The sequence below is a fragment of the Ailuropoda melanoleuca genome, chromosome 18 (assembly GCF_002007445.2).
Source record: "Ailuropoda melanoleuca isolate Jingjing chromosome 18, ASM200744v2, whole genome shotgun sequence".
NCBI classification, from domain to species: Eukaryota; Metazoa; Chordata; class Mammalia; order Carnivora; family Ursidae; genus Ailuropoda; species Ailuropoda melanoleuca.
The window spans coordinates 13,290,968-13,313,897 of record NC_048235.1 but is presented as its reverse complement, the minus strand read 5'-3'; the positions used below and the strand labels follow the sequence as shown (position 1 = coordinate 13,313,897).

At 40.0% G+C, this 22,930-nt stretch overlaps 1 protein-coding gene across 3 annotated transcripts; it reads left to right on the top strand.

Moving 5' to 3' along the window:
* Positions 1-18: 18 nt before the first annotated feature.
* Positions 19-21,234, top strand: CASP3 (caspase 3). Of its 3 annotated transcripts, XM_002914016.4 has the most exons (8): positions 39-156; positions 11,384-11,460; positions 12,331-12,395; positions 14,717-14,841; positions 18,048-18,176; positions 18,506-18,681; positions 19,321-19,441; positions 20,776-21,234. In XM_002914016.4, exons 2-8 carry the CDS (start codon positions 11,398-11,400, stop codon positions 21,003-21,005), a joined length of 909 nt encoding a protein of 302 aa, XP_002914062.1. In that variant the 5' UTR covers positions 39-156; positions 11,384-11,397; the 3' UTR covers positions 21,006-21,234. The 3 variants fall into 3 exon arrangements, with proteins under 3 accessions (XP_011235867.1, XP_002914062.1, XP_034503481.1); XM_011237565.3 differs by lacking the exon at positions 11,384-11,460 and having other exon boundaries at positions 19-156; XM_034647590.1 differs by lacking the exon at positions 11,384-11,460 and having other exon boundaries at positions 66-156; positions 14,721-14,841.
* The last annotated feature ends 1,696 nt before the right edge of the window (positions 21,235-22,930 follow it).

The window sequence follows — 22,930 nt, the reverse complement described above, 5'->3', positions numbered from 1 at the left end:
AGAGCGAGGAGGCGGGACCGGGGCGGGGCTAGCGGGGGCGGGGCCTCCCGGGAGCACGCCTATTAGGGCTGCGGGCTGCGAGCTGCGGACTGCGGTCTGGGGAACCTAACGCGCGCGAGAGGAGTCAGTACGTGGCTGTTGTTCGGAGGCTGTGCGGTGAGTGGTGCCAACGGCCTTTCCCGCCGCGGCCCCGTCAGCCCTGGGCCGGCTCCTTCCATCCTCCCAAGCCCTGTGCCCGCCCCGGCGACCTGCCCGGGCCTGCAGCTGCTCCGGGGAGGAGGACGTGAGCCCGGTCCGTGCGGCGGATCCTTTGTTATGGCACAAGGGGTGCGAGAACGTGCCCAGAAGCCTGCTTAGCGAGACACCCGAGGGGGGTGGGGGAGACCAGGGGACGTGGAGGCCGGGGAACGGAGATCTGGCTGCAGATGCGGAGCCCGGAGGGCTGGAGGATCGAGAGGCCGGGCCGAGAGCGCGGAGGCCGGGTTGCAGGAGAGTTTGGACTCGGGGCGGGCGGGCGGGGGGGAGCGAGGACAGGTGATAGGAGGTTGGAGCCCAAGGCAGGGGGATGCTTGGGAAGTGAGGGCGGCCAGGACCTTAGGCTGACATTTGGATCAGGAAGAGATGAGCGGATGATCGGAGCCAAGAAATGGTACCCCGAGAGGGCCTGGGGCGAGCCTGGTGCTGCTGAGAGGCGCGAGCTGATCTTCCTGTTACTGGAAGAGGCTTTGGTCTCTGCTGCTTTCTCTGTCACAGACCTACAGTTTTTCGGGTTGACTGTGCAACTCAGTTTCCCAGAGAAGTAAATTTCAAGCCTTGAATTCCATTTCCTTTTCAGACCTGCAGGCTTCCATAAATCCTTGCAGCTCTTCCCTGTGATTACATACCTGTTGCCAAAGTCACCTAGGAGCTGCTTCGAAATCCCCTCACGCCATGTGGAAAAGAGTGCCTTTCTCACACTTGTCACTTTTGATTTCACTGGGTCTGTTCTCAAGCCATGCAGAAGCTGCCTCTGTCCCTGTACTCAGTAAGTGGCATCCAAGCCAAAAACCAGCCTTCTCAGCTACCTCTCCCTGTTCCTTCTCCAGTTAGCCATCAAGCCACCCGGACCTCCTAAATATCCGTGAGCTCTGTCCACTTCTCTCCATTTTCCAGAACCACCCTAGGCTCTCACCTGGCTACAGCAGCCTCCTCATTGGCCTCCATACTTCCAGACCCTTCCGCCTGTCCTTCATTCCGTTCTTCACAGCACAAGCTGAGTGATATTTATAAAACAGAATTCTAGAAGGCTGTTCCTTTGCCCATAGAACAAACCCAATCCCTTAACAAGGCTAACAAAGCCAAGCATAGGTTGGCGCCTTGGTCTCCTCCCCTGTCTTATCTTTCATTATACCACCATTTCACTTACTGAACAGCCAGGCTGATCTTCATACCTATTTTCTGCCTGGAACACTCTGTGTTCCCTCTCTCTCTTCATCACATCACATTTGCTTGAGGAATTCCTACTTAGGTTTCTATTCTCATTAAGTACTTCAAGGTTAAGTCTTCCTATTATGATTTCCTTTTGCATCTTGCATTTCATAAAAAGCAAATGGCATATCCTTTGCAGTTGCTTGTTTACTATCTTCCCTGCTAGTTTGTAAGCAAATTCCATGAGGGACTATGTTTATGTTGTTATCTTGTTGTTCCTTATTGTTTTTCCCCATTTATAGGGCCTGGCACATGTAATGCCTTTACTACAGTATTATGCTTTTTAATAATTATGCCCTATCTAGAAAAAATAAACCTATTTTAGGTTTACTTAGCAAATCATAATTAAAAGATGTGAATTAGAAACAAATAGTAGAAGCGAAATATGGAGTCACTGTGACAATGTGAATATGCAAGACAGTAACAGGTGCTAAGCAAGGTATTTAGACCAGCCTCTATCAAAATATGCTCAGCCACTTTGTGTTGGAGTTACATGCCCTCCAAGAACGAAATGTAAAGCTTAAGTTATCCCTATCACAACCTGATGTTTGAGCTTTGGTTTTGCTTTGCTCTTTTGTAAAAGGAGGCTTTGGTGAAAGTTAGAATGTGTTTCAATGAACAATTTATTGAAGTGTGGCAATAAAACCTGTAACAGTAAAAAAAAAAAAAAAGAAAGAAAGAAAGATTGTACCAATTAAATCAAACTTGCTTTTGGTCTCTTTAAAAAAGGCCTTGCTTCCTGCCATTTTAAGAGACTGACGTGTTGTCTGATATAGGCAATTACAATGCTTCTTTACTGTTTTGCTTTCAAACCCAATTTAACACAGTCTACTGCTTCATCCCCCTTCAGTGCTAAAAAGCGGTCTTTATTTTCATGTATGGCTTTACGACAGTTTTAGTGCCTACTATTAGATCTTTAAACTCTGCCTCAAATATGGGAAGCAGTGGTATTTGGGCCCAGAAAAAGAAGTGGGCATTCTTAGGCTGTTAGATAATGTTTTGTACACATTTAACAAATGTAATGGAGGGGAACAGGTGCTTTGTTGTCAGACCGCTCAAGGCCAAGTCCCAAGGGTGCCACTTACTATCTCATTCATAAATCAGGCACAAATCATATACACACCTCATAGGGTTGTTGTGAGGATAAAATGAGATGTCTGTTGACTGTACTTTTTAACTACGTAATGTTATTTCTCTGCCTGTTTTGTTCTTGCCTGCAAATTGCTTACAGAGCTTCTGAATTAAGGTAGAGTAAGATAAAGTTATCTGATCCCTACTGAGCACTGTCTGGCATCTGCCTTGTGGAGCCACTTTTGAATAAGGGAGTACAGGTGTGAGTCCCACACAGGGATAGGATCCATGGCTCTGACCATCCCTACATACACTCAGGTTTACTGCAGTATTCTGCACACAGTTCAGTAAATTATTACAGTGCAAAAGACAAATGAATAAATACTACTGACTCTGACTTTTCCCAGTTTCAAACCTTCTCTTGGAGGCAGGATTTCTTTAATCAGGTAGTTGTAAACCAGAATCTGCTTCTACAGAGGAGTGGTTCTGAGTGGGAGGGAGGAGGCCTTGTAGGTTACCTGTAATTTTTATAAAAGGCATCCAAGATCCTTCATTCTACATCTATTTTATACAACATATGGCTTTGAACAGTGGGGAACAATTCCAGCCTGTCTTCTTGGTCCTGGGGCCCTTCCAGAGAAAAGGAAAGAATAGTTCGATCTGTTTGTACGGCACAACTGAACTTAGTTTAGTTTACTCTGTATTTCATTTTACTTGCTGCTCAGTGTGTTTTCACCTTAATTACAAAGTAAATATTAAGAGATTGACTACCAGGTCCAATGGCAATATCCAATTTGGTGATTCTTATAATTCCCCAGAGAAATTCAGAGACTGATGAGAAAGAATTTCAATAAAACCTCTAGTACATTACAGCTGAAATCTGTTCTTATCCAAACTATTGTGAGAAGTCTGTTCTTTCTGTTTCACTTACTGAATCTGGATATGTGACTGCTTTTGAGACTTTGTCCTCTCTAATAGGTCATAAATACAATCCTGATGTTTTTCAAGCTCTTTGGCAAAAGTATAGTCTTTGCAGAAGTCATAATGGAAAGGCTTCACCTTTACTTTACAGGCATATAGAAATGTCTTAATAACATGAAACCAGATATTTTGCTTTTAGAAGTAGATTACCCAGTGGCATCAAAAACACCATAACTGTCATTCCTATTTTGTCCATTAATTAGAGTAAGTGTCTCTGCTGTCATTTTCTGTCATGTTATTTATGCTGTCTGTCTCATCTTAATTAGAGCTTCTAGGTTATGGATTTTAGTTTTCTTCCTTGAAACTGTAGATAGTATTACCCCTCCTATGGGGTAGAAAGTCATGTTGAGGAGTGGGAGTCTCCCCCTTCAAGGCAGACAGATCCTGGTTTGAGTCCTGGCTCTGCCACATAAGTTACTTCTCTGAGCCTCAGTCAGCTGAACTGTAAAATGGGGACCATGATGTCTCAGACCATTGTGGAAGGATTAGCCAGAAACACATAAGTAAATAATAAATGCATACCTACATAAGTAAAAGTACCTTTTGGCTCAGAGTCTAGCCAAGATGAGCCAGCATCAAGAGGAACTGTTACACGACACTTGCACACAACCCTCAAATCACATATGGCCTTGTGATTCTCTGGCCTTTTCTTTGCCTATGTGTTTTGGTAAATCTTTACTCATAATTTTTTTATTTTTTTACTTTTTATCTTTTTAGATAGAGTAGATCCATGGAGATGATTCATAAGTGAGCAGTATTCATTCTGAGGTCACATTTGGAGATTTCACACCCTTTTGAGAGGTTTATCCTTTCCCTCAGTTTCCTTTTAGGACAGGCCCTTGGAACAGCCTACTGCTGGGTAATAGGTTAGCAGAGTAGGAATCTGGCAAACTGTTGATACTAATTTAATATCTTATTTTGAAATCTCTACCATAGGCACTTTTTCAAACTATTCATTTTTAATAACAGGGTTTTGTGGGCTTTTTAATTTTTAACACTTCATATAGAAATTTTCAGTTTTAGAAATTAATTTCCATTCTGCTGTCTTCACTGTAGATCATTTATTCTGCTTTACTACATTATTGCAATATACAATGGTCCCTTTAGTTGGCTAACTAGAATATAAATAGGAAAACATTACAACTTTTCAGTTGTTTAGGAAAACAGCATGAAATGTTGAAATATCTATTTTAGAGTGACAGTACATTTATACTGACAACACTTTTTTAGTTTTTGATGGTCTGTTTGTAGCAGCTTCAGTGGCAAGTGTTAAAGGGGTCTAGGAACTAGAGAAGTGAGTCTAAGACCCAAGTTGAAATTGCCATCTAATGCCAGTTGGTCTGTTAAAATTTCTCCAGGATCTAATATATGTTCAGAACTGTTCTTTATTATCAACAGCATCATGAATTGATGGAAAGAATTACATACATCAGGGGCGCCTGGGTGGCACAGCGGTTAAACATCTGCCTTCGGCTCAGGGCGTGATCCCGGCGTTCTGGGATCGAGCCCCACATCAGGCTCCTCTGCTATGAGCCTGCTTCTTCCTCTCCCACTCCCCTGCCTGAGTTCCCTCTCTTGCTGGCTGTCTCTATCTCTGTCGAATAAATAAATAAATAAAATCTTTTAAAAAAAAATTACATACATCAGTACAGTAAGAAACAATTAGTGTTAAGTTCATTGCTGTGCTAGGATATATTTTTTAAACCCTTTTGGTATGTTTTACCATTTATGTTTTGTGAAATGAAAATGTTCTAAGCACATGAACTCCTGTTATCACTTAAAGTGTTAAATATTTCCCTTGAGGGATAATTTTTTTATCCTTCTAAGATGAGATCACCATCCCCAGAATAATCTGTATTCAGCCCGGCATTAGCTAATGGAGGTGAGGTAATGCTAAGTGTGACACATTAGTAAGTTCTGCAAGAACCAAAGCTCTTCTCCCAAGAGTGTGGATATAGTGTTTTCGTGTGGAAAAAGCAGGTGGTGACAAGGAGAGAGCAAATGTGCATGTGTCTGATGCAATGAGGATTTTATTTATCATTATATAAATTTGTGATAGTATGTGAAGGTCAATTGGTACTGTTGCAATATATATGGTTCAGATACTGATAAAGAAAGCAATGAAACACAGTATCGTCTCTATTCCTGAGAAATCCTTATCAAATAGTATAAGATACTGTTTTAAATCCCATTCTAAAGAACTCGTATTTTTTTTCCTTTCAGCCACCAACTACCTTACTGAAACAAAATCGTCCATCTCATGCCTAATATCAGATCTCATTAAATTACAATCACTTGTATTAGGCTTGATCTATATGAAACTTTTTTTAACTATTAAAAATGACTTGGTTAAAGTTCAATACATGTATGAAAAGGAAGTGACTACTTAAAAGTCACATATTATTTAGATGACATCTTAACATTGATATGAGCCAAGAAGCCAAATATTTTAAAACTCCGGAAAGCAGATCACTATTTAAATTTAAACTTTCTTTTTTTTTTTTTTATTATGTTCAGTTAGCCAACATATAGTACGTCATTAGTTTCTGATGTGGCATTCAATGATTCATTAGTTGTGTATAACACCCAGTGCTCGTCACAAAAAATAAATAAATAAACTTCCTATAAGGATAAAATAGTTTCATCCCATAGCTTTATTGTTGTCAAGAGATAAAAGGTTGTTAGAAGTTAGTATTTCAGGGGCGCCTGGGTGGCACAGCGGTTGTGTCTGCCTTCGGCTCAGGGCGTGATCCCGGCATTATGGGATCGAGCCCCACATCAGGCTCCTCTGCTAGGAGCCTGCTTCTTCCTCTCCCACTCCCCCTGCTTGTGTTCCCGCTCTCACTGGCTGTCTCTATCTCTGTCAAATAAATAAATAAATAAAAATCTTAAAAAAAAAAAAAGTTAGTATTTCAGTCTAAGAATCACTACATTGTTTGCAGAAGTGTTTGACAGGAGATCTTAAAGGCCTCAATCATATGTGGGAACCTGTCAGCATTTAGGGGGTCCCGAACACATACTGTGTACCCTACATTTGGAAAACCCATTCACAGTGCCAATTTGAGGCAAACTCTGGGACTAGAAAGGACACTGGCAGGAGCTCCAGGTTCAGCTTTAGAAATGTCCATTTTTATTAAGTCTTCTTTTCCACTCTGTTTCACTCCAGATTTACTACAGGCTGGCCATAAAGTCTTGAAATATAGATAATACTATTTTCTTATGGATTGTAATATAATAATAGTAAATCACTTATTATGTATTTGCCTATGGTTTGAGAATTGTTAGCCACTCAGTAACTATCCTCTGAATTCATCAAATTAACCACAACTTTGTTTTTCAACCACAGATGGATAATTATTTTGCATTATAGTCTGCTCAGAATTGGCACGCATGGGACAATTTGGTCTCTATATTTAGGGTTCAAGAACGTTTGAGGTTTGTTGTACCTAATCTATGTTTGTTGTATGTGTGAAACAGAAAGAGAAAGAAAAAGAGGGAGACTAGGACTTGGTACAGAGCAGCCAAGGAAAGATTGCTACTTTCATAGTTATAGCATTACCCTCTTTTTGGCTCTCTTGAAACAGGGCTGAGAGTTGAAATTGACCACACAATTCTGATTGATGCAATCTACTTTTGCTGATAGATATTATTTTATAAGATAATCTTTGTTATTATTTTCTAAATTTAAAAACAATACAGATGTTGTAGAAAATCACAGGAAAATATCAAGGAGTAAATAAGTTGCCAGTGATCCCATCACCCAGAGATAGCCCCTGTTGAAAGATAGGTTAATGTGGAAAGATGCTGGAAAATTACTTTGGGTCTTTTTCTTGTGTTTAATTGAGATGATATTATTTTGTACAATTTTATAACCTATTTTTACTTAGCCTTTATTATAAGCATTTTCTATATAATTGATAAGTTCTTTAAAAAAGTTTTATAGCTATATTAACTAATGTATGGATATACCACAATTTAATTATTCTCAATTCTCAATATTCTCTTCTCCTCTCCTTCCCTTTCCTTTTCCCTCCTCTCCCCCAACCCCTGGGGTTATTTTTTTAGGCTGCATTCTTATAGGTGTAATTTTACCAGACAAATTTCTAAGCTTTTATTGAGGGATAGGAAGACATATCAAGATGTTTTCAAGAGATAGTACCAATTTATGCCCCTTCCAGTAGTGTATGAGAATGCCTGTCTCCCATACCTCTGCTAGCATTGTGCGTGATTGGTTTTTGGTATTACTTGATTATAGTGCATGGGTAAATACACATGAAACTACACCTAGGACGTTTTTAGATTCTTGTCTCATAGTTTATCTTCTAAATATAGAGAAAATAGGAGCAACCTTCTAAGAAGTACCTCATCCTCCTTCTATCACATTCACCGTCCTTCACACGTTGTACCCCAATAGTTTGCCCTCCTTCTCCTTATGGGCGATGAACCCTCACTAGTTCTTAGCTGAGACTAATGCCTCTCTAGATGTGAGCTAGATTTGCAAACCCTTTCATCCCTTCAGGATCTTTCTGTCCTCTTGTCTTATTAATTTCTCACTTTCCACAGATTGTTCTCATCAGCATGAAAGCAAGCCTTCTATGGCCCATCTTTAAAACCAAACAAGGCAAGAAATCTCTACCCCTTGTCCCCCTCCAGCTCTTATGCCATCTCTCCTTTCCCCTTCCCTGCAAAACTGCTTACTCACTTGTGTTATCTGTACTCATTTTTGTTCTCCTGTTTTCTCCCCAACCTACTGCCACAACACTGATCCTTTTAAACTATAATGTTTGAAAAGTCTAAAACTTGGCTGTTGTGTAAATGTAGAATAAATATGCATCAGATATTTTATTTAATTAATAATAGAACTAGTAAGATATTAAGACCAGTTCAAAGGAGAATCTGAAAAGCAAACATAGATGGTTGGGTATAGTGAGATGAATTTGTTAATAGAAACAGAACTGGTTAATATCCTGCAGGGTAGTGAAACGTAATTTGGAAGTGTCATTTTTCTATAGGTCGAAAATCAGTTGCAGCATTGAAAGACAAAATTCATTTTTGTTGCTATAGGCAAGAATCATTAGCACAGCTATCTATTTTCTGTGACTTAATTTCCTACAGAGTTGTAAAATGACCTAGTCATTACAAGGTCAGATAAAGGGTTAGTATCCAAAATCAAAAAGAGTTTATCAAACTCAACACCCAAAAAACAAATAATCCAGTTAAGAAATGGACAGAAGACATGAATAGACATTTTTCCAAAGAAGACATTCATATGGCCAACAGACACATGAAAAGGTGCTCCACATCAGTCATCAGGGAAATACAAATACAAATCCAAACCAAGATGAGATACCGCCTCACACCTGTAGAACGGCTAAAATTACAACACAGGAAACAGGTGTAGGCGAGGATGCAGAGAAAGGGGAACCATCTTAACACTGTTGGTGGGAATGCAAACTGGAGCAGCCACTCTGGAAAACAGTATGCAGGTTCCTCAGAAAGTTGAGAATAGAGCTACCCTATGACCCAGCAATTGCACTACTAGGTATTTACCCCAAAGGTGGAAAAATACCGATTCAACAGGGCTCCTGCACCCTGATGTTTATAGCAGTGTTATCAACAATAGCCAAACTATGGAAAGAGCCCAAATGTCCATTGACTGACAAATAGACAAAAAAGATATTCTATGAATATATAATATATATATATACACACACACACACACATATATTTATAATAGAATGTTACTCAGCCATCAAAAAGCATGAAATCTTGCCATTTGCAATGACATGGATGGAGCTAGAGTGTATTATGCTAAGTGAAATAAGTTAGTCAGAAAGACAAATACCATATGATTCCACTCATATGTGGAATTTAAGAAACAAAACATGGAGGAAGGAAAGGAAAAAAAGAGAGGGGGAGGCAAACCATAAGAGACTCCTAACTATAGAAAACAGAAGGGTTGCTGGTGGGGAGGGGAGTGGGGATGGGCTAAATGGGTATGGGTGTTAAGGAGGGCACTTGTGATGAGCAGTGGGTGTTGTATGTAAGTGATCAATCACTAAATTCTACTCTTGGTACCAATATTACACTATATGTTAACTAACTAGAATTTAAAAAATAACCTAAAAAAGAAAAAAGACACTCTATAAATTATAGTCAGCTAATCCTCAAGATTCCTCTAGATCAAACCCAGCACCACACTGAAATGATATACAATAATTTCTTTTGCCCATTTCCAGGTGTTGGACAATTTTTCCTGATAATCCCCATTATACCCATGACCTTCTTGCCAAAGCCAGCAGTCTGTCCTCCACTGACTTGACCTCTTAGCAATATTTAAAGCATGGAACACTCCTTGAAAGACTTCTGCATGCTGTGGTATACCACATTCATCTGACCCTCCCCTCCCCATCCCCCTACCTGTTTCAGTCACCTCTCTTAGTCTCCTGCTGGCCCTATAAGTACCAGAATGCTCTGTGTATCTCCAGTGCTGATCTCTCCCTGAGTTCCAGACTCTTAAATACCTATACCCAGTGATCAACTCTAATCTAAGCCACCATCATCTCTTTCTAGAACTATTCTCTAAGACTTTCCATTGGTCTGTGTGCTTCTCCTCCAGTCTTCTACAATTGATCCTCCACTCAGCAGCCAGAGTGATCTTTTTAAAGTGTGCCATTCCCCCTCTACTTAAAACACACCAATGGTTTCTCCTTGCAACCAGAATAAAACCAAAGCCGCTCTCGGCTCCCAAGCACCCTATGTGATCTCACCTTCCCTACTTCATCTCTCTTTATGCTTTCCCTTCTTTTACCATGCACTGGTCAAAGTGGTCTTCTTTCTGTACCATGAATACACCAAACTTTTTCAGGGACTTTGTACTTGTTGGTCCTTCCCGGCAACGATAGCCTCAATGTCATGTAGATCTTGATGTAAACGTCACCTGAGAGGTGGTTTCCCCAACCACCTTAGCTAACGTAGCTCATACTCCCAGTCTCTCCATTACTTTACCCTATTTTCTTTTCTTCATAGTCTCAATTAGTGTCAGAAATCTTACTATCAATCTGTAATTATTCTCCTTTCTGGTATGAAAGTTTCTTGAAGGCAAGAACTTTGTCTTGTCTAACACTCTGTCCTCGTGCCTACAGTGGTACCTGGTACAAAGCATGTGCTCACTAAGTATTTGCTTACTGACTAAAAGATAGTTCATCCCAGTTACATTCATCACCCTTCCTTGGTTTTCTAGAAAGTCTATAGGAAACAAGATGGTAGAAAAGCAAAGAGTCTTTGTTAGAAAAGCAAAACAAAGCCTGGCTTTGAGAGAAAGTAAAACACTGCTCTCCTCTGTGATTGAATTGAAATGGTGACGCTTCCCTTCCTCCATATTCTTGTCTCCATCTTTTCCCATCATCGGTTCACATGATACTTACAGAGAAGGCAGGAAGGAACTTAGCTTTGGAGAACAAAAGAGGTCTCCTTAGCTTTGGGCTTGGAAAAGAGTGGGCTTTGGTAGGGATTTTCAGTTTGGGAAGATAAAAAAGTAAGTTCTAGAGATGGATGGTGGTGATGGTTGTGTACTAATGTAACTATATTTAATGTCACTGAGTTGTACACTTAAAATAGTTAAGATGGTAGATTTATGTATTATCACAATTTTTTAAATTAAAAGTGGGGAGAAAGGCTTTTCTCTAAAGGCTGTTGTGCTTGGTGAGTCCTGTTGATGGGCTTGTATATTCTTTTATGATTTCTGGTCTTAGCATACGAGTCAGGTTAAAGTTGTATTTTGATTCGAATTTTTGAGATCACCAAGGCTTCTAGAGGCTGGAGAAAGTCAAGAATTTTTGGCCTTGTTTTTCTCTTTATTTAGGGAGGCAGATTGCCATGGGAAGTACCTTTACTTCTGGAAGGCCAGAGAAGACATGGGAGAACTCCAGAGGACAAGTAGTAAGGAACTGGCTTCTTCAGAGGCAGCAGAGCAGAGCGGGAAGGAGAAGGCCTGAGTCACTTAGCTCTGTGACTGTGGACAAAGTCATTTTATCACTGGAAGTGGGGTGTCCTGACTTTGAGGAGTGTTGAGAAAAGATGAGATGCCTAGAACCCTGCTGGCTGCCTAATAAGGGCCCCATACATAGTAGCTGCTTCAACTGTGGGGACTTGACTCACCTTGTCAGGTCCACTGGAATTGTCTGATGGGAGAATGAAAGCAGGAACTTTAGTTCTCACTTCCAGGTTTCCCCAGCCATTCCACCACCCTAGATAAGTTGGAATTCTCAAGCCCAGTTTCAGGATAAAGATTATATGGAGGTTTGGAACTTCCTGGTGCCGTATCTCTTGAGAATCTAAAGCACCGTAGCATAGTATTATGTGAGGTATACCATTGTGATGGGAAGTTTCTGGGTTTTGTTTTGACTGTGCTGAGTTGGAAGGCTGAGTTCTTGTCAATGAAGGACCTGATCTGTTGCAGGAGAAATAAGTTACAATTTGTATCTTGATCTGGTGGGAGCAGATAAATGTAAACATTTATCAAGCTGCATGCTTCTTACCTGTACACTGTATGAACTTCATAGCTCACTTAGAAATGAGAGAGAGAGAGAGAAATGGACTACATTACACATACTTTTAGAAAGGATTATTGCTCCTAGGTTTGACTCACCAAATCCTTCAACAAGAGAGGTGAAGCTGGGTGAGGAGTGGTGATACCAATGTGGAAATGTCCATATACAGCATTAATTTGGAGAAATAATCATTGGAATAATTAATATAATGCAGTGGTCTTCTAATGACGGGTTAACTTCTGTCTTCTTTGTATTCCAGTTAGAGGCATCCATGGAGAACACCGAACACACAGTAGATGCAAAAGCCATTAAAAATTCAGAAACGTGAGTATTTCTAACACCATCCTTTATAATCAGGGCGAGATGTGGATGTAATACAGCAAACTTTAGGGAAGCGGAAAGGGCTTTCAAACCAGAATGAACCAGCTGAATTCCTACCTCAACAGTGGCGTGGCTTTTGCACATGTTAACTTATCCTCCCTGAATCTCGTCTTTAAAGTAAAACTTTCACGAAACTGTGGGGAGGCTGGAGGGAAAGATGAGGTACAGTGCCTGACCCACAGTCAGCATCCCCAGCCTGCAGAAGGATGCCACAGGAGAGGCAGAAACTCGCAAGTCTAGATGCTTCTGTGACTTCCTAAATCCGTCTGCAGGATGAGAGCTTTTGTGTTTGGAGGAGATTTTTGGCTTTCATTTATTTATGAGTTGGTTTTTTTTTTTTTAAAGATTTTATTTATTTATTTGCCAGAGAGCAAGAGCACAGCACGGGGAGCAGCAGGCAGAGGAAGAAGCAGACTCCCTGCTGAGCAAGGAGCCTGATACAGGGCTTGATCCCAGGACCCTGGGATCATGACCTAAGCCGGAAGCAGATGCTTCACCAACTGAGCCACCCAGGCATCCCTATTTATGAGTTTTAAGACTAAACTGAAGTGCCAGTTCTGTGTCTGGGGAAGAATTGCCTGGCTTTAGATGATCTTGTGCCCTTTGTTTTTCTGTCTTCCTCTTTACAGTACTTTGCTCATTAATGCTTCCCATAACCAGATGATGGATAAAATGCAAACACAATGCAAACACTGTTAATGTAATTCATGTCATTATCCACTTGGGATCTCTCATGGAGCTTTTAATTCTGGAAGTTTCTTCTGAGACCCAGTATTATTATTTTGGACAAAAATAATAGTAATTATTTAGTGATCTTAGTACTAAATGAAAGTATTACAGAATGATTAACAGGTTACCAATAAAGATTTAGCAGTGTCCGTTTAGCTAAGGAGATTTATTAGAAACTAAACTTTTGAAATACAATCTCATTTTAGAAGGTTTGGGGTCTTTTTTTTTTTAACCTTTTTAAGTGATTTATATATTTTCATACCTTTTCATATCATATAGAATATAATTTAATAGCAAATTGCACAGGAGGCCAAAACAGATTTGGGTATATTTTTATCCAGTGATAAATTATCCTCGTGTCCCTCAGGCTTTTTGAGTCTCTGGTCTGCCTCAGGCGTGCCCCCTCCCCATGTAGCTATCCTCTTGCTGGTAGAGAAGCCTACCTCCTAAGGGGGCAGCAGGAGGTGGTGGGGATTACAGTTCTGGGATCCCTAATCTATATGATCTTCAGTAAGTCACTCGGTTTTCTGAGTGTTTATTTTCTCACCCGTTTTTGGGGATCTTCACCTTTAGCTAAATATAATTGTTTCTGACCTTGACTGCTTTAATTTACTATTTTAATCTTTTTCCAACAATGTTTGGAGAATTATATATAATGTGAAATACTCTCAGGTTAAATGCATGAGGACGTGGACTTTAGGTATTGATGTTTGGCTGTCCCTAGACCTGGTCTATCCTGATCCTTGGGCTAGATCAGGGGTCAGGCTTGCAGTCTATTTTGGTCAAGTTTTATTGGAATATAGCCACACACATTCCTTTACATGTTGTCCTGGGCTACTTTCATCAGCAGAATGGAGTAGCTGCTGCAACAGAGACTGTATGACTTGCAAATCTCAAATACTTAATGTTTGGCTCTTTTGAGAAAAAGTTTTTTGACCCTGGTCTAGATAACAGGTTTTTGGATAAGTGACCTTCAGGCAAGTATTTCCAATTCTTTACAACAGTGATTCTATGTATTAACTATTAATTTGTTGAGCCCATAGTGTTTAAGGAACAATTTAGGAATTGTGATAAATACCTTGCTTTGAGTCATATTTGCATTTTGTCAATTTCCTGTAATTTTCAGGGTAATTTTTAAGATCTTTCTCTTACCTTGAGAGATAAATATCTCACAAAGTTATAAGAAATTTAAGAATTTTAAACTATAAAATGCATTTGGTGAAATTTTATAAAAATTTAGAGGAAAACCTAAAATGTGGAGAGTAAAAGCCTGAACTCTGAAGTCCGACAGATACACTCAGCTTTGGCTCTGACACAGTGTCTGTGTAACCCTCAGTATTGAGCCTCACGGCACCCATTTCCACATCTGTGAAATGGTTTCTCATGAAATTTAAATCAGGAAAGGCCTGTAGCACACAGCCTGACATTCATTCAGCAAACGTGAACTGTTTGTATGTGTTATAAAAGTTGTATTAATGTGAACACCAGCATTGGTCATTTCTACCTTTGTAAACTGTTGTTTGATTTCCAAACAGAAAGATCTTACATGGGAGCAAATCAGTGGACTCTGGAATGTCCTTGGACAACAGTTATAAAATGGATTATCCTGAAATGGGTTTATGTATAATAATTAATAATAAGAACTTTCATAGAAGTACTGGTATGTATCCTCACATAATTTTCAGTCCTCTTCAAATATTGTACCATTTACGTTTGGTATAATATAAAAAATAGAACTGATGTTATTAGTTAGTAAACGATAACACAGAATAGCCACAAAGTAAAGATAGAGCAGGACCCTACACATCCTCCATTACGAGCTCTTGAGCTTCTGCCCGTCATCAGAATTTCTCCTTCTTCCAACAGCTAGCCTCCCATCTGTATGTTGGCTCTCCTGCCCCGACTTCTGTGTAACCTTTGCTGCTTTTATGCTCCTGCTCCCTTTTGCATTATAACAGAAGGATCGCAACAAATGAGTAGTATTTTTTTTCTTTCCAAGAACTGGGCAAGGCACCTCATAGGTATTATCTCATTTAATTTTTACAACAACTCTGAAAAGTAGCCACTATTAGATGCTGAGAAGTGAAAATTCTGGCACAGAGTTCACACAAATGACTTAGTAGCAGAGCTGGGATTTGGCCTTGGTGTGTGCCTGACCTGCCCCCACCCCCCAGTCTGAGCTCTGACTCCACCTCCTGCCCTGCTTCACTTGTCTCTTCATTTGCTCTATTAACTTGCTTGTTTCCCCCCACAAAAATAATAGAACCCCATCTTAGAGAGACCTTTCTTTCACTCTTCTTCCTCTTAAGCTTTGATCTGATTTTTGTCTCCTCTAAATTTTGAAAACATGTGCTTTAAGCTTGCCATCTTCAATTCTTTCCATCCCTCTTGAATCTGTTTTCTGTTTTCTACCTCTGCCTCTACTGAAATTGCTCTCTTAGGTTCACCATGTCCTGATCACGAAATTTCCCTTCTCAGTCTCTGTACTGGGTGCGACTTGAATCTACCAATATGGTTCAGACTTTTTTTTTTTTAGAGAATATAAACAATAAAATCCTTTATGATCCCCAGAAGTTAATTAATATCTTGATGTATTACCTGATTCTTTTTTCCTGACAGTTTCTTTCAAAGCTTAGTTTCATTCACAATATGTAAGCAATATTGTATCCTCCTTGTTCCACTTAATGTAAGATAAGCATTGTTCATGTTGCTATATGATTTTCAGATCTTTCAATGATTGTATAATATTCCATTTGCTTAATTTGCATAATTTACCATATGCATGGGCATTTGGGCTATTTCTCCATTTCTTTTTTTTTTTTTTAAAGATTTTTTATTTATTTATTTATTAGACAGAGATAGAGACAGCCAGCGAGAGAGGGAACACAAGCAGGGGGAGTGGGAGAGGAAGAAGCAGGCTCATAGCTGAGGAGCCTGACATGGGGCTCGATCCCATAACGCCGGGATCACGCCCTGAGCTGAAGGCAGACGCTTAACCGCTGTGCCACCCAGGCGCCCCCTCCATTTCTTATTTTTATATTGATGCTAGGATAATTCTTTGAATTGGCATATTGATCACATTAGACTTGATTTTTAATGAATGAAATTAGAAGCTGCAGACCCAATTTAGGAGGCCATCTACTGGGCCGGTAGTGAAAATGACCAGAACAAGCCAGATTGCACTGGAACAAGAAGCAGAACTTGGTGTTAGATTAGTTATGAGGAAAGAGTAATTGGAAAAATGGGTGTCTAAATCTGAATGGGAGCCTTCGTATTGCTTTTGGCTGTAAGTTGAGATGCCACCTTCAACCATCCGATACTCTGCATCACGTTGCTAGTTGTGATGCCCTCTTCCAGTAGAATTTTACATGGTGGAACCTATTCTTTAATAAGCATAACAACAAATTACCTAATCCAGGAGTCTGGCTTTAGCATTCGAGTGAGCTCTTCTTCTGCTTTGAAATGTGAAGTTCAGGTCCTCACAGTGATCTCCTGACGGTCTCATGTTTTCTGTTCTATTAAATGGCTCACCACCCAGGACCAGAATTCACTCACCTTGTCACATGGCTGCGTGGTGTCCTCAGCCTCTCCAAAGTCAACACTTTGATAGGCTTATTTTAATTGTATAAAAATTACCTATGGCCATAATAGAAATTTCAGAAACTACAGATTAGCAAAAGAAAAAAACGTTAAGATCACTCATAGTCACACTATTCAGAGATGCTCTCTCAAGAGTATTTTGTAGGCATAGACATTGAGTCTTTTTTTCTATTCATACATGTTAATAATTTCCTCAGTTCTAAGGTGTGTCCTCCCTAATGTTTTTGCATTTTTAGCTCTGAGTGCATTGTATAATCAGTCTGTACATTTATGTGGGGGGTACTGTAAAGGACAGACAAAAGCCCAGTACCCCTGGGTATAGGCCTAATGCTAGCCTTATTACTTTCAACAAGTTCCTGAACTTCTCTATACTCCCTGTCCCACATCTGTACAAATGAAGCCGGTCACAATCACGGTCTCACTGGTGTTTGGAAGGGCTGAAGGAAATTACTCACAACAGGATGCCTGGTGAACAGTATTAATGTGGTAGTGATTTGTGGGGAGGGGTTTCTGAAAACATATTATTAAAGTAGTAATGCATCTTAAAATTGTTGGGAACTTAAAAAAAATACAGTTCCTCTTTGTGTGTGAGATGTGTGTATTATATATATCATTTTTTCTTAAGCAAAAGTAGGATCCTGTTGTTTTATAGTTTTTTTTAATACAATGACCATTTCCCATGGCAAAATTTTGTCTACAGAAATTTATTTTTACAAGATTTTACAAGATTTATTTGAGAGACAGAGAGAAAGAGAGTGAGCAGGGGGAGGGGCAGAAGGAGAGACAGAATCCTAAGTAGACCCGGAGCTGAGCTTGAAGCCCAAAGCAGGGCTCGATCCCACAACCCCAAGATCATGACCAGCGCCGAAATCAAGAGTCAGAGGCTCAACCAACTGAGCCACCCAGGCTCCCCTTGTCTGCAGAAATGTTAATGGCAACAAAGTATTCCATTATGTAAATGAATCATAATTTAACCAGACTTCACTCAGTAAGCATTTCAGTTGTGTTTTTCACTGTGTAAGCAGCTGTGAAAGAGATCCTTATGACCGTAACACTGATACAGCTTATGTTATGAAGTGTCTTATATGCTAAGTAACTAAAGAGACTTTGCGTTACCATGATCATAGACTTTTCTTAGCAGTTGAAAAGAAGAATTTATTGTGAATTGTGTGACTTGCTGAATAGTTTATTTCAGAGCAGTTGCTCTCTCTCTCTCTCTCTTTTTTTTTTTTAATGCAGTTATAAGTAATCCTTTCTGTTTTCAAGGAATGACAGCTCGGTCTGGTACAGATGTAGATGCAGCAAACCTCCGGGAAACATTCACGAACTTGAAATATGAAGTCAGGAATAAAAATGATCTCACGCGCGAAGAAATTTTGGAATTAATGGACAGTGGTAAGAAATAATTAAAAGAGTGACCTACCTTCATTGTCCCATTTCATATTATGGGGTAGCTGTCATTATAATAATAAAGCACAGGAACCATGGCACCATACTCTATATAATCCCACATGTTATATACATAAGATAAAAGTTATTCATGCCATGTCCCTAACGTGGTTTGAGGTATGCTGACTGCCCCACGTTGGGTTTCGATGATCTCTCAGTTCTGTCCTCAAACTTCTTCATCTTTCTCCTGTATAGTTTAATAGGAGATTGATTGGTGAGTGAAGTTGTGTTGGTTTTTGTCTGTTTATTTTCCTTACTTGTAAACATTTTTCCAGTCTCTAAAGAAGATCATAGCAAAAGGAGCAGTTTTGTTTGTGTGCTTCTAAGCCATGGGGATGAAGGAATAATTTTTGGAACAAATGGACCTGTTGACCTGAAAAAATTAACAGGTTTCTTCAGAGGGGATTACTGTCGAAGTCTGACTGGAAAACCCAAACTTTTCATTATTCAGGTAATCTAGAACTAAACAACTTGGTTATTAAGGATTAATTGGATTAATTTACTCATTTGTGGATTAGCCAATGGATTTATTTTTTTCCCCTGAAGCTACTCAACTACTGTAACTTTTTTATTCATTTAAACTACCAGTTACAAGATATAGAATAAAGGTTCATTTTAGATTTGTATCAAAAAGATTCCTCATTTTAACATCCATTTTTACACAGACTTTACATTTCTTAGAAATAACAGTTATGTGAATACACCCATACGGTTTTTAATAAATTTTTTTTTTAAGTAGTCTCCACACTTAGTGTGGAGCCCAGCACGGGGCTTGAACTCACATCCCTGAGGTCAAGACCTGAGCTGAGGGGCGCCTGGGTGGCACAGCGGTTAAGCGTCTGCCTTCGGCTCAGGGCGTGATCCCGGCGTTATGGGTTCGAGCCCCACATCAGGCTCCTCTGCTATGAGCCTGCTTCTTCCTCTCCCACTCCCCCTGCTTGTGTTCCCTCTCTCGCTGGCTGTCTCTATCTCTGTCAAATAAATAAATAAAATCTTTAAAAAAAAAAAAAAAAGACCTGAGCTGAGATCGAGAGTCAGACGCTTAACCGAATGAGCCAGGGCCCTTAAATGCTTATCTTCTAACCACTAGGCCTGCCGAGGCACAGAACTGGACTGCGGTATTGAGACGGACAGCGGAGCAGAGGACGACATGGCCTGTCAGAAAATACCAGTCGAAGCAGACTTCTTGTATGCCTATTCTACAGCCCCTGGTAAGACAGTTACCAATAACGAACGTTACCTAAACACAAAGCATGTGTTCCAAAGGCTGTCAAGATTTTGATATTCATAAACAGCTAACGGCTCTGTGTTTTAGGAACCTTAACAACAGAGAAATGTCAGAAAGTTGTCTTTACCAAAGTTTGGCTGGAAAATATGCATTTATAAGAAAATGGGAGGAGGGGGTAAGCGGATGATGGGTAATTAGGAGGGCACGTGTGGTGATGAGCACTGGGTCTCATACACAACTAATGAATCGTTGAACACTACATCAAAAACTAATGATGTACTATATACTGGCTCACTGAACATAATAAAAACAAAATAAGAAAGCATACTTCCACAGTGTCATTCATGAACTTAATGCCAGATAGGATACTGTATTGTAATCTAGAGTAATGAATTGGAATCTTGTGATACGGTACCATATGGGCTGTACTGTCATATGCATGGTAATCAGCAGAGCTTTGCCTACCTTCTTAGAATAGGAGAGAGGTATGTTTTCCAGGAATTCTTTGGAAGATAGGAAATAATAAAGATAAAACTGAATAGTGTGTGAGAGGGTAAAGTAGAACGAGGGAAAAGAAAGAGGTTATTCCACGTTTTTGTGGTTGTGTTGTAGCTGTCCTCCTATAAATAACATTGATTGATCGTGCACTTTATTAAACAACTAATTCAGGGTGTCACAGAGTTTGGAAATAGAGGACAAATGTATTTTTAAACAGTGTTACATTTTTAAATATGCTCAGTGATTTCTTTTTAACCTCAAGACATCTTTCCAGGTAAAGTACTTCCAAATTAGAAGCAATAGATTCAAGAGTTAATCGGAAAAAAGCACAATGAAAACATTGTGTTCCCTTTTTTGGAGTTTTTGAATCCTCTGTAATGTCTTTATCATACTGTATTCAGACGCCTTGTAGACAAATTTAGGACATGAAAATGCGTGTGCATACATAAGCAATTGATTGCTTGGATGAATCAATGATCTGATGGCAACACCACGCTCCTTACAACGGTGCTTCTTGTACGTTTGCCTCTGCATCTTTTGCGTGTTTCCCTCTTCGTCCCTGTGAGGAGGGAAACCCAGACAAGAGAGCTCACCATCGTTCGGGGGGAAGGTAGTCCACACTCTTTCCCTTGCCAAAAATAGAGGTGTATGCACAACACCCCCCCACACCTCCAGCATCATCTCCCCTGAAACGAGAGGTGTTGTTTATTTCCTTTTTATGGCGCTTGTGGAAGTTTGTGCTGGTTTTTACCTTAATGATTACGGAATCATCTATAAAATCAGATACTCACAGTACTTTGGTTGTATTCCACCTTGTAGGTTACTATTCATGGCGAAATTCGAAGGACGGATCCTGGTTCATCCAGTCGCTTTGTACGATGCTGAAACTGTATGCTCACAAGCTTGAGTTTATGCACATTCTTACCCGGGTTAACCGGAAGGTAGCCACAGAATTTGAATCCTTCTCTCTTGACTCTGCTTTTCATGGAAAGAAACAGATTCCGTGTATTGTGTCGATGCTCACAAAAGAACTGTATCTTTATCACTAAAGATGGATGGGTTTTTGGGGTTTTTTTTGTTTTTTTAGTTCGTATACCAAGTGAGGAAATGGTTTAACCGATCCTGTATTTTCCTCTCATTTAAATCTAATTGAATACTTCACGTGGTACTTTGGAACCTGCTACTTTCATAGCAATAGAACCACGAGGCTACCTCACACTCAGAATCAGGTAGTCAAAATCGAATTTAATTAGGAATAAATAAAAATGGATAGTGGTACAATCGTTGTGAGAGGAAGTGTTTCTAACTTAACTGCCCTGATAATTAGCAAGTTTTAGTGATGCTGTTATGAATTTTTAAGTAATCATGGAAGAAGAAGTTAAACACTGTAGTTATGAATTTCACTGATCTTGATATGCTCTCATATGAGAGTATGTACTCTGGCTTTTGTCAAACTACAGATACGATGATGGGAATAATGTACCCTAGAATGTGGGGCTCTGCGGGCACGGTCAAAGTCTTAAAGACCTACCTTGATTTTAGAATCAGGTTTTGGAGATGAGTCAACTGTATTTCTTGATCATTCATCTGAACGCATGGTTTTGTGATGTTTGGCCCAAGCATGTCTTTGTTGCAAAAAGTCATGTTTAGTATTGAAAAAGAAACTAAATATTTTGCCAGAGGAAGTGTGAGCAAATCCCATTGACTCTTGCGCGGCATTTAGCTACATGCAAGGTTAACGGAGGGAGGCAGAGTGAGAACTGCAAGGTGCTAAAACACAGCTCATCCACCAGCATCCGGATCCTGTCCTTTGTGCCTGAGCCAATCTGTCGAGCTTCACATACCAGCAAATATGTGAAGAGCTTTTATGTAAAAACCTCAAAACTGTTGATCACGCTGATAGCTGCATGAATTGAAGACATTCTACAGGAACATACTAAAATACAACTTACATAATAGCCAATGGAATGCCACGAAGAAACAATAAATCAATCAGCTGGGCACTCCATCATCAGGAGATGGTTTGAGCCTGAGCAGAGACATGGCGGGCTCGGCCAGTGTGATGAGGGCAGAGCTCTAGACCAGCTTTTTGGAAAAAGCACCGCTAGCTAGTTTCTCATCTGGATGGGTGTGTGTGGAGGATGCCCCTCAAGGCAGGAATCTCCAAGAAAGCTAAACAAATCAGAAATTTCCGAGATGGAAATTTTCCAAAGAGCTGAAAGTCACAACAGATACCATAGCACATTTTATGGTACAGTTTTTAAGCATGTTAAGTTATTTTCTGTTGAAGTTTATGGTCAAAGGTACAAAAAATGATAGTTATAATGATGTACTGTTCACTAAATGAGAGGCCCGTGGCACCCAGGACCTTAGAAATCACCAGTCTCCCCCCTCCTCTGGCGCATGGGGAACAGCCCCCGCCAGGGGGCCAGCCCATAGGCCTCCTCACTCCGGCAGTCCCTGAGCCCTTGCTGCATCCTGGGGCCTCACGGGTTTTGCAGTCTGACATTTCATGTCAGCTATCTTTTGCTCAAAGAAAAAAACTCACATTCATAAGTGACCACTCTTTGTTTCACCTTTGGAACTTTTTCTAAGTAAATGAGGCATGTAATGGTATCTTGAGATGTGTTCCTGTGTGACTATTTTGTAAACTTTTGGTATGCATTTTTATTTCAAAATACAAATTTTAACTTAAAATTACCAACATGTTCAAGTTTTTGTTGTTCTCGTTTCTGATGTCGTTCTACTAACTTTAGTTAAAAATGGTTTTAACCAAGAGCTGGAGCTTGATTTGGAACCACCAAAGAGGGTTCAGCAGGACCTTGTAATCAAATATTTTGAGATGGTGGCAAATTACTGAATAGGATAAGCGGAGCTCTCTTCTTCCCAGGCCCTGTCACTGGGGCCCTGTTCCTAAGATAACCATGACGCCCAGAAGGATAGCAGGTCTGCAGAGATCACAGTCCCTAAGTAT